Source organism: Rattus norvegicus, chromosome 14 (genome assembly GCF_036323735.1).
Source record: "Rattus norvegicus strain BN/NHsdMcwi chromosome 14, GRCr8, whole genome shotgun sequence".
Classification (NCBI taxonomy): domain Eukaryota; kingdom Metazoa; phylum Chordata; class Mammalia; order Rodentia; family Muridae; genus Rattus; species Rattus norvegicus.
Window position 1 is genome coordinate 79,080,023 of NC_086032.1, and position 14,671 is coordinate 79,094,693.

The window sequence follows — 14,671 nt, forward strand, 5'->3', positions numbered from 1 at the left end:
ACATCACATAGGGAAACAGAAAGGCTCCCTCACGCAAGGGTCCCCCCCAACACCACCAGGTCACTCTTGGTGACAATCAACCATCTACACCCAAGAGGGCCGGAAAAGAGCCCACTGGTAGGGCGAACAGGACCTGGAGGCGCAGAGCCCTCTGTGCCACCGGCGGCGAGACAATGCCAGGGCGCACGGACTCGTGTGTGCTCCGGTCCATCCGGGTCGGTCCTCTCCGGGTTCCCATCCCTCCGGAGGGGAAGGCAGCGGTCACCAACCCAGCAACGCACGCTCTGACCCGCTTCAGCCGACCGCCGAGCCAGGAACCCCACTTCAGCCTCAGCGGCTGTCCTGTAAGTCCAAGTATGCGGTCTGCCCTTGTCCGATGTTGGGAGATCTTCGAGCAGTTCCTGGAAAACCATCCCTGCCCGCTGACCCTGCCCAGTTCTGTCTGGGGACCCTGCAGGGCCTCGGGGATCCTACCTGGCCCTGGGGACTCTGACCGCCAGGGACCCAACTTAGCTCTGGAGACCCCGTCCAGCCCTGTATAGAGACCCTGCCCTGTCCAGAGACGCTGCCTTGTCAGGAGTCCCTGGTCAACCCCGTCTAACACCCTGAAGGGCCTCGAGGACCCTACCCGGCCGTGGAGACCCTGCCCAGCCTTGTCTGGGGACCCTGCCCGGCCCAGGGCATCCAGCTTGGGGACCTTGTCCAGGGACATCGTGGGACACCTGGCCCCCGCTCCTGGTTCAAAGTCGCCGCCGCCTCACCTCAGGATTCAGTGGCTCGTGAGCGCAGGACGGCCGAAAGGAGCGCAGACCGCGGAGCGTCCGCTGCCTCAACAATGGAGCCCGGGGCGGGGCCCTGCGCAGCTCAGCGATCTCAGTCTGGACCCGGAGCCCAGACACCGCTGGTGCGAGCTGCGGCTGGAGGACTCTGCGCAGGCGCGATAGGCCCCGCCTGTCTCCATAGCCCCGCCCCCTGGGCAGAAAGGACCCGCCCTCTAGCCAATGGTGAGGAAGCTGGGGAGAGGGGGCGGGGCCAGAAGGAACAAAGAGAGGCTGGGCGGGGCCGCGGGTCGGAGCCCGCACCCCGGACCCTGTGCTGACCTGGTTTTGGGCTGGGCTCAGCGCCCACGTGGACTCGGTTCAGCGGTACTCAGTGCTCATCTCAAAGCTAGAATATTGGTTCTAAAGGAAAACTGAGGCTCAAGGAACAATATCTCCTGCCATCCGAATTACAATCTTCATAGCCTGTCCGTCTTCTGGCCACTCAGCAAACATTTCGAGGTGTGTCGGTATTGTTAGGAAAGAAAGAGAAAAAAAACTCCCTTTAGGTGCTGTACCGAGCTGGTCTGTCTCTCTGTCGCACTTCGGGAGCCCAGTATTAATCTAGTCCCTTTCTGCTCAGAGCCTTGATTTTTCTTTTTTCCATCCCCTCCACCAGGCATGACTCCTATTCTACCTACCATTTCCATTTATCCATATCTGAATTATCTTTAAAACCTGCCCAAGCTTTAGAAAACTGTTCTGGAAGGTATCTCTACAACATTCGTGGATTTCCCTCTATTCCACAACCTGTCCCTCCTCCCCTCCAAGACTTCCCCTCTGCCTCTGACACGAGGCCTTGTGATCAGGGCTTGAGCCAATAACATCCTTCTCTTGGCATGGATACCCTCACCAGAAGCCTGTATCCACTGCAGGACCCAATCCAACCATCAGTGACTTCCACCAGACCTCAGTTAGACTGCCCAAAAATTACAAACCTCTTAACTTCCAGAGATAGGCCAGCCTGCCCTTCCTAGGTGAGACTCCTCAGTGCACACTAGAGTCTGGGTAGAGCCTCAGTCCTCCTGTCAGACTCTCCGAGCCAACAGATGATCTGCTTGCCTAGACACTGGGCCCCCTTGGTACAGCCCTTTCCTCGTGAGAGAAGAACTAGCCTTGGGGATGGTTTTAATTGGTGTGGTTAGTGTTCATTGTCAACTTGATGGGACAGCCTGGAAAGGATTACCCCATATCGGGGCATGCACATACAGAGAGCAGTTACCTAGATTTTGGTTAAGGTGGGAAGACTAATAAACACTAAAGGCAGGTAGCACCAGTCACTGGGCTCAGGCCTTGGTCTGTATGAAAAGGAGATTGCAGCCGAGGACAGGTGTTCATCGACCTGGGCTTCTTGAAGGTGAGTGTGGTGTGACCAGCGGCCTCCAGCTCCTGAACCACAGCTAGAGAGCTGTGGGCCAAAAGAAACCTTTCTTTCCTAAGTTGCTTTCGCCCGGGTATTTTATCAGTGCAAGAGAAATAACTAAGACGCTCCGGAACACCATCCTGCTGTAAGAGCCAGTGCTGGGACAAAGAAGAAGAATGGTGAGTTGCCATGTTCAAAAACGGGAGTAGTTGTGTTTGGGGAAAGGTAGGAAAGGAGGAAAATAAAGGGAATCAAGAAAGAGGGGAGGGGAGGAGAAGGCAGGTGGTGTGAGGGCAGGAGAGGTGGCTGTTACGGCCTGGGACATTTTCTTTTCCTTTCTTTTTTCTTTTTCTTTTTTTTTTCCGGAGCTGGGGACCAAACCCAGGGCCTTGTGCTTGCTAGGCAAGCGCTCTACCACTGAGCTAAATCCCCAACCCCTGGCCTGGGACATTTTAAGAACAGAAATGTCTAAAGGCCAGTCACTCCAGCCTGTGTTACCCTGTCATCCTGAGCTGTCGTCCAGTGGCCTGAGCCCTGTTTCGTAGGAGGGTTGGGGGGTAACTGGTTCTGGCTGGAGGTGAGAAAGGGGTTAGCTATAAAAGTGTCCTCCAGAGCATTGTGCACTATTTTATCTGGAGCTCAAGCAGTTCAATCCAACCAAGCATTAGAACCGGCTTTTTCTACGATGACAGAGCCCGCTGGCATCTGCGTGGATTTCTGGTCAGCTCACTCCACAGCAATTAAATGTAGATGTAGACAGTGCCCCAGGCTCCAAACATAACCGCAGATATTTCCTTCTAAAATGAATCACAACTCATGAAAAATACCTTTACTTATTTATTTTTGAGCCCTCTGTACTGACTCTGGGTCTTTGCTGCACTGCGGGAGGGGGACATTAATCTCTTCCCTGGCTCCGAGGTCAGGTCACCTCCTCTTCCTTCACACTCAGGCTTCCTCCTTGAGAACCTGAGCAAGGGACCAGAAGACCTCTGAGGCTCATCTCACGCATGTGCCTTGGCTTTTCTGAGGACCACAATTAGTTTAGTTAGGCTCTCCATCCGTCCTCTGTCTCACACCCATTTGGCCAAGGTTGATCTGCATTGGTAGGTGAGCCGTGCTTCTGGATAGACACACAGATGCATGCAAGTAGTTCGCTTGTGGCCGCTCCCCCCTCCCAACATCCACCCCAAATGATGGCTACACTGCATGCATCAGTCCGTGTTGGGAGACTTTGACCCTTGTATGAAAAGGTAGAAAGGAGAGTGTCAGAAACAGAGGGCGGGGTCTGGAGCTCCACACTTCCAGCTTGAGTTCTGTGACTCCCCCAAACTGCAGAGCTATTAGTTCTGCTGCCTAGCGTGTGCGTGTGTGCGCGTGCGAGTGTGTGCGCGTGTGTGCACGTGTGTGTTTGTGTGTATTTGTGTGAGTGCACACATGTTTATACAGAGGGTAAGGGAAATAAATGATGGCTCATTATCCTCCTCTTGTAATCTGGCTGGCCAAAACAATTAATTAATTAATTAATTTCAACAAGTTCCCAACTGACTTTGAACTCTGTACTTACCAGGGATGGCCCTGAATTCCCAATCCTTTTGCCTCATCATTAGAGATGACAGAGGTATGAGGAGTCACCATGCGCAGCTCAGTTTCTCTCTGTCTTTCTTAAACTTATTGATTTATGTATATGAGTGCTGTGTTTGCATGTACACCTGCAGGCCAGAAGAGGACATCGGATCCCACTACAGATGGTCGTGAGCCATGAGCCATGGTTGCTGGGAATTGAACTCAGGACCTCTGGAAGAGCAGCCAGTGCTCTTAACCGCTGAGCCATCTCTCCAGCTTAGTTTCAGGGAGACAGCATTGTAGGTTCTTATTCTTTTCGAATCCCAGTGCAATGTGTACATTGTCTTCCTTTAATTACATTTCGCACAACACACCCCCAAATCTAACAGGACTCCTGTGAATGCTGGCAAAACCACGACATCATGCTTCATTGCTCCCTGGAACAATGCAACAAATGGTTGTTTGTCTAATTCAAGCAATATGTGTAAGCTGTGTTGATTATACAATCCCACTTCCAGTTTCTAGGGTTTAGTGATTCCCCCAGGGCTGAAGAGGTGGCTCAGTCATTAAGAATGTGCACCTTCGATCAGAGGATCAGAGTTCAGAATTCAGTTGAGGCAGCTTACAAACGCCTGTAACTCCAGCTCAGTGATTCTCAATCTTCCTGATGCTGTGACCCTTTCATACACTACCTCCTGTTGTGGTGACCCCCAATCATAAAATCATTTTGTTGCTATTTCATGACTGTAATTTTTGTATGGTTATGAATCGTGATGAACATATCTGATACGCAGAATTTCTAACATGTGGCCCACAAAAGGGTTGAGAACTACTGCTCCAGCTCCAAGGGATCCAACGCCCCCTTCTGGCCTCCATGAGTATCTGCACAGATGCACACGTTGAAGTAAAGCTTTCCCAACGGTACATAGCTAATAGCACATGGTCTGTAGAGATGTTTATGTGATATATCTTACTTGTAATCCCAAAGGGGAGAAAGCAGAGGCAGGGGCATTCCCAGTACTTTCTGGCCAGTCAGCCTAGCCTAATCAGTGAGCCACAGTGATGAGAGACCCTGTCTCAACAACAATGAGGAAACGGCAAGTCTGCAGAGAGATGGTACAGTGGTTAAGAACACTGGCTGCTTGCTCTTGCAAAAGACCCAGGTTTGGTTCCCAGCACCCACACAGCAGCTCATAACCATCTGTAACTCCAGTTCCATGTGATCACTGCCTCTTCTGACTTCCAAAGGCACCAGCCACACACATGCTGCACAGACATACATGCAGGCAAAACACTGACATGAATAAATAAATCTTCTTTTTAAAAAAGAAAAAGAATCAAGTAATGACATCCAAAGTTGACCTCTGACCTCCACACATGCACAGCCACAGCCACACTTACAGTCATTCTGGGAAGCATTAGCAGGTCTTTAGCTCAAGAAGGAGGAGGAGGAGGAGGAAGAAGGAGGAGAAGCAGGAGGAGGAGGGAGGAAGAAGGAAGAGGAAGGAGGAGGAGGAAGGAGGAGGAAGAGGAAGGAGGAGGAGGAAGGAGGAAGAAGAGGAGGAGGGAGGAAGAAGAGGAGGAGGGAGGAAGAAGGAGGAGGGAGGAGGAAGAAGAAGGAGTAAGAGGAAGGAGGAGGAGGAAGGAGATGGAGGAGGGAGGAGGAGGAAGAAGAAAAGAAGAAGAAGAAGAAGAAGAAGAAGAAGAAGAAGAAGAAGAAGAAGAAGAAGAAGAAGAAGAAGAAGAAGAAGAAGAAGAAGAAGAGAAGTAGTCAATGTCATTCCTGAAGCCCAGCTCAGCCCTGAGTGCTCAGGGAAGCACCAACCTCCCTCCCTTTGGTCAGAGGTGGCCTTGTGCTGGGAACAAGTGTCCCAGCTATAACTGAACCAGGCAACCCCATTTAGCCCTTGAACAGAACAGGAAGATAGAGTGCCTAACCCCAACATCCTGTCTGCTTTGGGAGGAGAAGCCTAGTTTCTGGAAGGATCCACATCTCATGTAATTTGCCTGAATCTGAGTGAGTTTGATCTGGCTTCCTTTACCTCTGAAGTGGTAGTTAGGGAAACTGAGAGGGAAGTAGAGCTGACCCAAGCTGGGATCGGGGCTGGCCCAGAGCAGCTCCCAGAGGCCAACACATAGGGATGGCAGCACTGCCCGAGAGGCTCTGAGTGAAGGTAGGGTCAGTAGCCTTGGGAGGGGGCAGGGAAGGGAGGCTGGGGTCAAGACCAGGAGGCTATCTACTGGACAGAGCTGTAGACCTCAGAGACACTTGAGGTCCTTTGTGTCTGGGGTCATCTCAAGACTTAGAGAATCACATGACAAAGGAAAACCACTTGGAGTTGCCACTGCTATTGTCCATGGAACAGTGTTGGGACTAAATTACTGGGACACCAGGTAAATATCTCCTACAGGACCTGGGATGGTGATAGAGTTTTTCTAGTGGGGAGGAAGTCCTCTATGCCTCCTGGTATGTAGGATAATGTCACTAAGCAGGTCAAGGCAGGTACAAAATAGAACGAGGCCTGTCATTGGACAAGAAGGAAGGATGGGCTGGAGAAAAGTTTTAGAGAGGAGGAGGAGGAGACTGGAACCAGGGAGAGAAGGAGGAGCAGAGAGAACATGGAGGCTGATGTTAAGATTCCTCTCTGCACATTTACAGGTTGTTATGAATATTCTTAAGGGATGGATGTGTACAGGGCTTTATATGATTAGGTGGGCAATTATATCTTATTAATCGGATCAAAGGTTATTGCACTGTGTGTTCTTTCATGTGGCAATTTAATTGAATTCAAGAGAGTATGTGGTGGCTGGAGATGCTGGGCTGCCACAGAATTGGGATATGTATGTCTGGCATGGGGGCAACCTGCCTCGAGAACTAGATGGGGAAAGAGATTGTTGCCAGGCTCGGAGAGTAGCCATCAACAGTGAGATATGGGATAGAGCAAAACAGGTGAGATGCTTTGCTGACTGAGATAAACATATCTAACAGATGTCTCAGGACACCATGGTGCCGGATCCAGTGTGGGATAAAAGACAGCATTTATTATAATTTTACAGTAACACTGGTAAGCAGAGGTCATGGGATTATAATCTGCCAACTGACATGGAACAAGTATTGCTTTTGCTTTGCCTTTTGTGGAAGATCGGCGCTCACAGAGCCCAGGTTGGCCTTGAACATCTTTCTGACCTTGCAGCCTGGCATCACGGGTCTAGCTGCATTGTAAGAGGAACGTTGGGATGCAGGGACCCAGAGTTCAGATGCTCAGCACTATGGATCCTGTTAAAGGGCCAGCGGTGTAAATGCTTCCTGCTAAACAGGAACGGCATTGGCCCTGTCCCAAACCAGGGCAGTAGCAACTAAATTCTCTGGGGCTGCCCGGCCACAAGCTGCACGTGACTACTTAGCTTCATGCGGATTGACACTTACACTCAGCCACAACCAATTTATTTCATATTGGAAGGTAGCAGGGCAGATAGCATGACTCTAGGACAGCCCCATCATCACTCAGGGCAATGGGGACAGTGCTGGCTTAGGAGCACCACTCCATGTGACAGTTTGGAGTGGGCACAGGATATGGTTGGTTGCCAACCTAATCATAAAACACTCCAGGACAGTTGTGCATGTCAGGCTTGCCAGCCTCTGTGGGCTTAGAGCTAGAGAGAGGGATGCAGTCAGTGAACTGATGAAGAGCCTCCAGAGGGGCGGGAGCTCCAAAAAGCGATTGCCCTGCAAAAATGAGGACCCACGGTTCATCCCCAGCACCTACAAAAAATAATCCAGAAATGGCAATATGCTGTAATACCAGCACTGGGAGGCAGAGACAGGGGGATCCCCAAGTGCTCACTAGCCAGACTTGTACCCTAACCACTGAGGCTGGGATCCTAGTGAGAGACCCTGTCTCAAAAAATACGGTGGGGGTTGGGGATTTAGCTCAGTGGTAGAGCGCTTGCCTAGCAAGCACAAGGCCCTGGGTTCGGTCCCCAGCTCCGAAAAAAAAAAATACGGTAGAGAACTCAGGCCTGGTGCTATAAACCTGGTCAGGAGCCCATGGTTGGGGAGTTCACAGGCCCTAGGAGAATCTGCTACTGTTGCTTTGTGCAAAGCATCAAGCCACCTTCCAAATAGTTTTGCTTATGCCCATAGATTAGCGCAGCTCTCAGCCAGCATCAGAGATCTTCGTGATGGCTTACCATTCACACACAGACTCAAAACTGTTTGAAGTATTAAGAATAAGTGACTGTTGAGTGCTCAGGCATCAAGGGACGTCAATATCACTTCCTCTATGGCTCTGGGGGAAATTGTGGAGGAGAAAGCAGAAAGAATGTGGGAGCCATCTGATGAGGAGGAGTGGTAAGATATACAGTCCTCTGGACATGTGGCTGCTGCACCCATAGACTCATGGCAGCACTGGTTGACTTAAAGAAGTCGGGCTGGGGATTTAGCTCAGTGGTAGAGCGCTTACCTAGGAAGCGCAAGGCCCTGGGTTCGGTCCCCAGCTCCGAAAAAAAGAACCAAAAAAAAAAAAAAAGTCATGTAATTCCAGCATGATTGGGAGGTGTTCTTAATGCCCCACCCCTCCCTGAGTAGCTAGAGGAAGTTAATGGTTTCTAGGGGAGGGTCATCTTCCTTAGTGGTATAGCCATTGGCACGTCTCTCACTCAAAGTAAATACCCACCCCCACACACATACGTTCCCATCAATACAGAGGGTAATGCAAGCAGCATTAATTAAATGCCATAGGGCACACACACAGAGACTTAAAGTAGGGCCGGAAAGACTGTCCAGCTGGTAAGAGCACTTGCCACTGAGCCCAATGACCTGGGTTCAATCCCATGGAAGCCATGTTGGAAAGAGACAACTTTGCCCAAGTTGTCCTTTGATCTCCACACATGCATTGTAGCATGTGTACCTCCCACAGCACACACAAAAAAGTGTCTATTTAAAAAGACTTGAAAGTAGGAGAGGGGTCTTAGTGGGGGAAAGTAGAGATTTTACAGGAAGGAAAGGACATGATAGGACAACAGGGAGCATATTATATAAATGTGTAGAGAGTAATCAGGGAAGACACTGATGTCAACCTCTGGTCTCCACAATGAAATGTCCCTGTACATTCACAAACACACACACACACACACACACACACACACACACACACACACACACACACACACTGTGGGATACACCAGGAATATGATGATGATACTTGAGCAGGACTCACCTGGGAGGGAAACCTGGTGTGCAAGCCAAGGTCATGCTGCCCAGAGCATGCCGGACAGACAAATAGGGGCTATGACATTCAGCTGCCCAGGAAGAATCAGGATGATCAGGGACACTGAGGCTGGAGTCATAGCTCAAGGCTGCTAGCAATTTGGGACAACTGGATTGAGAGTTTTGCTCTTGGCTGTTGGGTGACAATGGGGCACTTGGAAAATGAGCTGTGAGCAGTCAGTGTGGTCCAGACCACAGTTCCTAAGCCGGAAAGCTTTGCATTTGCACCCAGGAGTCTTTGTCACACTGCCTCCTTCTGTCCCTTGCTTATCTGGAAATAGCAGTGCTCAAGAAGAGAGAGAGATGATACTTGGAAGGCTTCCAAGATGATACTTGGAAGCCATGTTGGAAAGAGACAACTTTGCCCAAAGTGGAATTGCCAAGACTTAGGGAGGGAAGAAACCAAGAATGCACCGGGTTTTGCTTGGGTAGCGGTAGACCATGGGACTGCTTGCACAGCAGACACAGAGCATGTGCTGGGTAGGCTTTGGGAGAAAACACTGTGTTCAGCAGAATTGCCAGTTACTTTATACCTAAGATTAGAGAGTGTCACACATTTAACCCAGGATGCCTTCAGTCTTTCTGTGAAGACCCCTGCTGCCTTTTTCTTTCTCTTCAGCCCTTTCCCCAGCCCCACACTCAGTCATTTCCAGACATCAAAGCTTCCAGGACATACAAGGCTGCCCTCAGCCTCACTATTCCATCAACCTGGCATTCCCATCCATCTTTCAAGATGAGACCCTCATCTTTCAAGACCAAGCCTGGGCACCTTCTCTAGAAAGCGTTCCCTAACTTCTGGGGGTGCATTAGGGGCCCCTTTAAGCCTTTACTACAGAGCAGGGGTTAGCAAAGTAGGCAGATGCCAGCTATTGGCTCGCTAAGGCTGCCCAAGCCAAGGCTTCAACCCTCATGGTCACCTCTGGATGGGGCGAGAGTCTCTCCCTGGTGGCCTGGCCTGCTCCATGCCCGCACCCTGCCCATGCCTCCAAAGCCAAACATGCTTGAACACATTCTGTCCTTTCACAATTTACAGTGTGTCACCGTTTATTTTTCCCAGGTGTCCCAGGGATCAGATAGGACGAGACACCTCGTGAGTGAGGAGGTGGGGGTTTCCAGTTGCGCAGGTCCAGACTGTTAAGTGACAGGAAGCAGACCTAAGTACCAAAAGTTCCCCTCCATGGCCCAGCCAGGCTGGTGAGAACCCCAGCACAAAATGACACCCGGCATGTCCCAGGATGTGAGAGAATGAGGACAACCCAGAGGAGGGGACAGTTAGAGTCACCCAGGACCACAGTGTCCATGCATCCTGCAGGAGGGGTGCTCTTCCGTACCTGTTACCAGGGCCCCAGCTAGTCCCCACTTCTGGACACCCAGGTTGGAGGAGGCACCACCTCTAGTTGTTGATCTCTGCCGCTGCATTCAGAGCCCATGTCCTGTGACAGCATGCTTCCTGGGCATGCATGTTTTGTGTGGTGGGGGCTACAGTGAGTGTCTTTACCAGGGAAGACTGGTTAGGTTTATGTGAGACTAGGCCACAGTGGGGAAACCTTTATTCTAGGGCTTTGGCCATCAGGGGGCGCTCTTCTCTTTGGGACTTGGGAAAATGACAGAGAGGGGAAAAGATGGATACATTTCACATGTATTTACAAACTGCACTGCTGAGCCAGTGTCTTTGAGGCTGTCTGTGTGACACATACAAAGGAGCAGGGGCGGAGGGAAACAGACTGGCTCTTGTCTGTGAGGAACGCCGAGGACTGGAAGCACAGAGGCCTGCATGATGGGCGGGCGGGGGTTGGTGGGGGTGTAAGGCGGAGGCGCTCCCCTTCTCGGGGACCGTAAAACTAAACTCTGCATATATGTCTTCTTATGTGTAAGGAAGCGATACTTTTTAATAAAATAAAAACTTCTGTGTAACTTGAAAGATATCATTTAGGCAACTAAGGGGGTGATCCGGAAGAAGGGCACAATACAAATGCACAGCACTAGTGGGGGGCACCCTGTCAGGTCGACATTCATTCCCCAGAAAAGATCCATCACAATAACTGCGAAAAACACAGCCCCACTGCCTCTCAGACACTGGCCTGGCTCCCCTGCCTCAGCCTGCCAGTCTGCCCGATGCCTCCTCGTGCACTGAGGAGTCTTGCACTTACCATTACTACTGTGTCAGGGTCTGCCACTGACAAGCCTTTCACTCACATCCCAGACACTCTGTGCCCCAGTGCCTAGCACAGGTGTGAGCACACCAGGTGCCCTGGGAAGGTGCTGGGCTGGCTGAATGCTCTGCCCCGTCTCCTAGGATAGCTGCAACACTGCCCCGATGCCCAGCTGTGGCGGGAAGGAGTGGGTCAAGCTGGCACGTGGCCCTAAACTACAGGCAGGAGCATCCTTGCTACACAAGGGACCATGCCTGCTGGATGCTCCTCAGGACCTGGCCCCACCCTGCCTCCTGCAGGCACCCTGCCTGCCCCACTGACACGGAGAAGCAGAGCAAGGTGCAGGAGGGGATTTTGGAGGGGCCAGTGGGGTCCTTCAGCCCTACGCCCCCAGCAGGCTCCTGGTAAGACGTTGGCAGCTGTCAGAACAGCAAGGCTTTCTTCTTGAGGTCATTCCTCTTCCACAGGGCCAGGCGGTCAAACTCCTCGATGCTCATCCCAAACACTTCTTGGAACTCTTCAGGTGATAGGTGTCTCTTCAGACAAGGAAGAAAATGAGGGACAGTCAGTGTCATTTGAAACAGGGCCTGAAAAGCTGCCTTTGCTCTGAGAAACACTGGCTCCTCACCTGGGACCCCATCATAATGCCTGACACCTCCACCTGCATTTTGTGTCTGTCCCTTGGGTCCAATTCCTACTTAACTCTGTACATAGATAGGCTGGACTATGTACAGACACCCAGCCTACCTCTGTCCCTTTGAGGACAGCCAGCACAAAGATGAAAGTGAGGCATCTTGGTCAATATTCACAGTGTCCCACTCCAGACAGAAGGGGAACCTGAATGTGCCCAGCCCTTGTTCTTAACCAGCAGTCACCTTGGATCCCAGGAATAACGGAGGCTCACAGATACCCCATGAAATCACACTCTCCTCCACCCCAACACTGCCTCATGGGAACCTTCTTGTCTCGAGTGGTAAGGATTTCTGACCACCTCGAAGAACTAGAGGTGAGACAGGGACCAACCAGTGACAGCTGGACAGGGAGTGAGTAGCTGCACCCCTCTCATCATGGCCCAGGTCTTCCTCTCTGCAGCTGAAGCTCATGTTAGTGCTGGAGACAGCTGGAATGCTTGCTTTCCATCTTCCCAAGGAAGCCGCAAATTGACCTTTGTCTCTCCACCACTGAACAGTCGTACAAGGGCCAAGCCTGGTCTACTGTGACTTCAGGCTCTGGGCCTTTTGCCCTAGAAATCTGCTGACAGCTTTGCAGGCAACACGCCTTCTCTGTGTGGTTCAACACGGAATCAGGGCTACCACTGAAGATGAGCCATCTTGATGGCATGTCCAGGGCCTCTTTGCAGTGAAAGAAATAAACCTAGAGGACAGAGTCTTGGTGGGGACACACAGGGACTGGCGTGGAGCTACCACAGCACCGCTCCATTCCTGACTCCCCCTGACAAAGCTTCCCTATGGCCGAGTTCAATAACCATGTCCCGTGACAGGACTCCTTCTATAGACTCCCGGGCCACCTCATCTATCACTTACTCAAACTGTGACACGGGCTGCTCAGAAGGTGTATTGTGTTTTAATTCCCATCTTTCTGCTGAGAGAACTAAGGGGTGGTGTGCTCGATGGCTTTATTTCAACCTGATGCATGCTAAAGTCATCTGAGGGGAAGGAACCTCAGTCAAGAAAACGACACCATACAATCGGGCTAAAGGCATTTTCTTAAGAAGCCTGTGGGGCATTTTCTTAATTAGTGATCAATATGGGAGGGCCTAGACCACTGTGTCAAGTAAGAGTACAATTTCCACAACTTTACAACAACAGCACTCAAAGGTTGCTATAATGGTTGAGAGAGAAAAGCAGATGAGAGCTGGGTGTCGGGGCATACACAGGCAATGTCAGCATTTGGTAGGCTGAAGCAGAAGGATCAGGAGTTTGAGGCCAGCCTTGGCCATATAGCAAGTTCAAAGCCAGCCTGGGCTACTGGAGATGTTGTCTCAGAATAGAGAATGTGGTAATCTCTGAAAAAGCATAAATACAACCTCGTCCCTGAATCTGTGTCATGTGCTCTGAGTTTTAGAGCCCCAGCAGTGGGTGATCCAGGAGATGGACCTGGAGTCACACATGTCATTGCACAGCAAAGCTCACAGCATCCAGCAAGTCTCGCCTATGTGGAAACCCTCAGCACATGGGCTGCCTTATGTTTTCGAAGGGAAGCATGTAGGGCTAGAGATGAGCATCTCCATGGTGAGATCAGGATGACTTGCTGTGCTAAGAAGTCCATTGCTAGCCCGCCAAGAGTTAGACAATACTGTGTTGGGCTTCCTTCCATATCCTTTCAGGCCTGCTCTCCATCTTCCAATTTACTGTACGATGCTTTCAGTGAGCCCAGGGTCGCAATAAGACAAAAATCCCACTGGCACCATTACTCAACCAATTCTGTTCCCTTGCTGTAAGACTGACTCAAGACACTAGGAAGCCAGAAATGGGTACCTGGTGGGGTGGGATGGACCACAGAGGTGAAAGCGCTGGGGAGGTGGCTTGAGGCACGGTCCTCAGTTTTGTTGGTTGTTGTTTGAGACAAGCTCTCACTATGCAATCCAGGCAGGCCTTGAGCTAACTATGTAGCCTAGGCTAGCTCCCTGCTCAGCCCAGGAGAGCTGGTTATAAATGAGACCATGGGAGGGGCACACGAGTATCGGCTGGTATTGAGAAGGTGTATTGATTAAGGTGGTGGGGTAGCTGAATTGCTGTCAGGGAAAGACCTGAGGCCAGTGGCCCTAGCGCCACCACATCCCCAGCTCCTAACGGATCTGTTCATCATGGAGCGGGACAGGACTTGACTGTCCAAGTTCTGTTGAGTTCCAGAGAGTGAACAAGGGTCAGAAGAATCATTGGTTGGCAGAGGATCTGTTAGAGTCTCCTGGTAGGAAGGGCCTCTGGATCCCCATGTGTCTCCCAAGCAAGAAGAGCTATGGGGTGTGGCTGACCACAGTGGGCCACATGGCTGTTTGAGCTCAGCTACTCCCTGCCCCGGGGCTCCTCAGGTGCTAGCCAAGGCCAAGAGCTCCAAGCTTCTTCCATAGCCACAGGAAAGAAGCCCAACATGGTGCCTTTCTGAAGAACGAGCCAGTCCCACTCCTGGGGGACATGGTTGCCTGGTGGAAGTCCTAGGGACTTTAGCACCCTTTCCTCTGCGTCACCAGCAACATCTAATTCTATAGGCCCTGACTCAAATGTCACCTCTTCCAGAGGTGAGAATGCCTGGTCTGTGGTAGCCAAGAGGGCTCCAAGGCCACACTGAGTCCTCTGCACTGAATTCCAGCCGAGCTGGATCACTCTCCACTCCAGAAGGGCAGCAGGTCTCTGATCATGGTCTTTTCCCTTCCTCGGGGACCATGTGGGTGGCTGTGGTCATCTAGCACCCCTTTAGCCATCAGCCTCTGCCCACTGCAGCTCCTCTGAGCTTCCCACCAGCTGGCAGACACGAGGTCCCTCCC

At 51.3% G+C, this 14,671-nt stretch overlaps 2 protein-coding genes and 1 long non-coding RNA gene across 35 annotated transcripts in view; 1 reads left to right on the top strand and 2 right to left on the bottom strand.

Moving 5' to 3' along the window:
- Positions 1 to 1,010, bottom strand: part of Afap1 (actin filament associated protein 1) — a 113,072-nt gene extending 112,062 nt beyond the window's left edge. For 8 of the 9 annotated variants that reach the window (XM_063272812.1, XM_008770247.4, XM_039091572.2 and 5 more), the window contains exon 1: positions 762 to 1,010. The gene's annotated coding sequence lies outside the window, so the exon portion shown is untranslated. The remainder of the gene's footprint in view (positions 1 to 761) is intronic. The other variant, NM_080900.2, reaches the window with a different exon arrangement.
- Position 1,011: 1 nt separating this feature from the next.
- LOC134481855 (uncharacterized) lies at positions 1,012 to 4,922 on the top strand. The gene is made up of 2 exons (XR_010057716.1): positions 1,012 to 2,360; positions 3,897 to 4,922. It is a non-coding gene; the product is annotated as an uncharacterized LOC134481855 (long non-coding RNA).
- A 5,101-nt stretch (positions 4,923 to 10,023) lies between these two features.
- Ablim2 (actin binding LIM protein family, member 2) overlaps positions 10,024 to 14,671 on the bottom strand; it is a 124,941-nt gene continuing 120,293 nt past the window's right edge. For 23 of the 25 annotated variants that reach the window (XM_063273369.1, XM_063273367.1, XM_063273363.1 and 20 more), the window contains one exon: positions 10,024 to 11,702. In XM_063273369.1, coding sequence (XP_063129439.1) covers positions 11,589 to 11,702 — 114 coding nt within the window. In that variant the 3' untranslated portion in view covers positions 10,024 to 11,588. The remainder of the gene's footprint in view (positions 11,703 to 14,671) is intronic. The other 2 variants (NM_001001514.2, NM_001177695.1) reach the window with 1 other exon arrangement.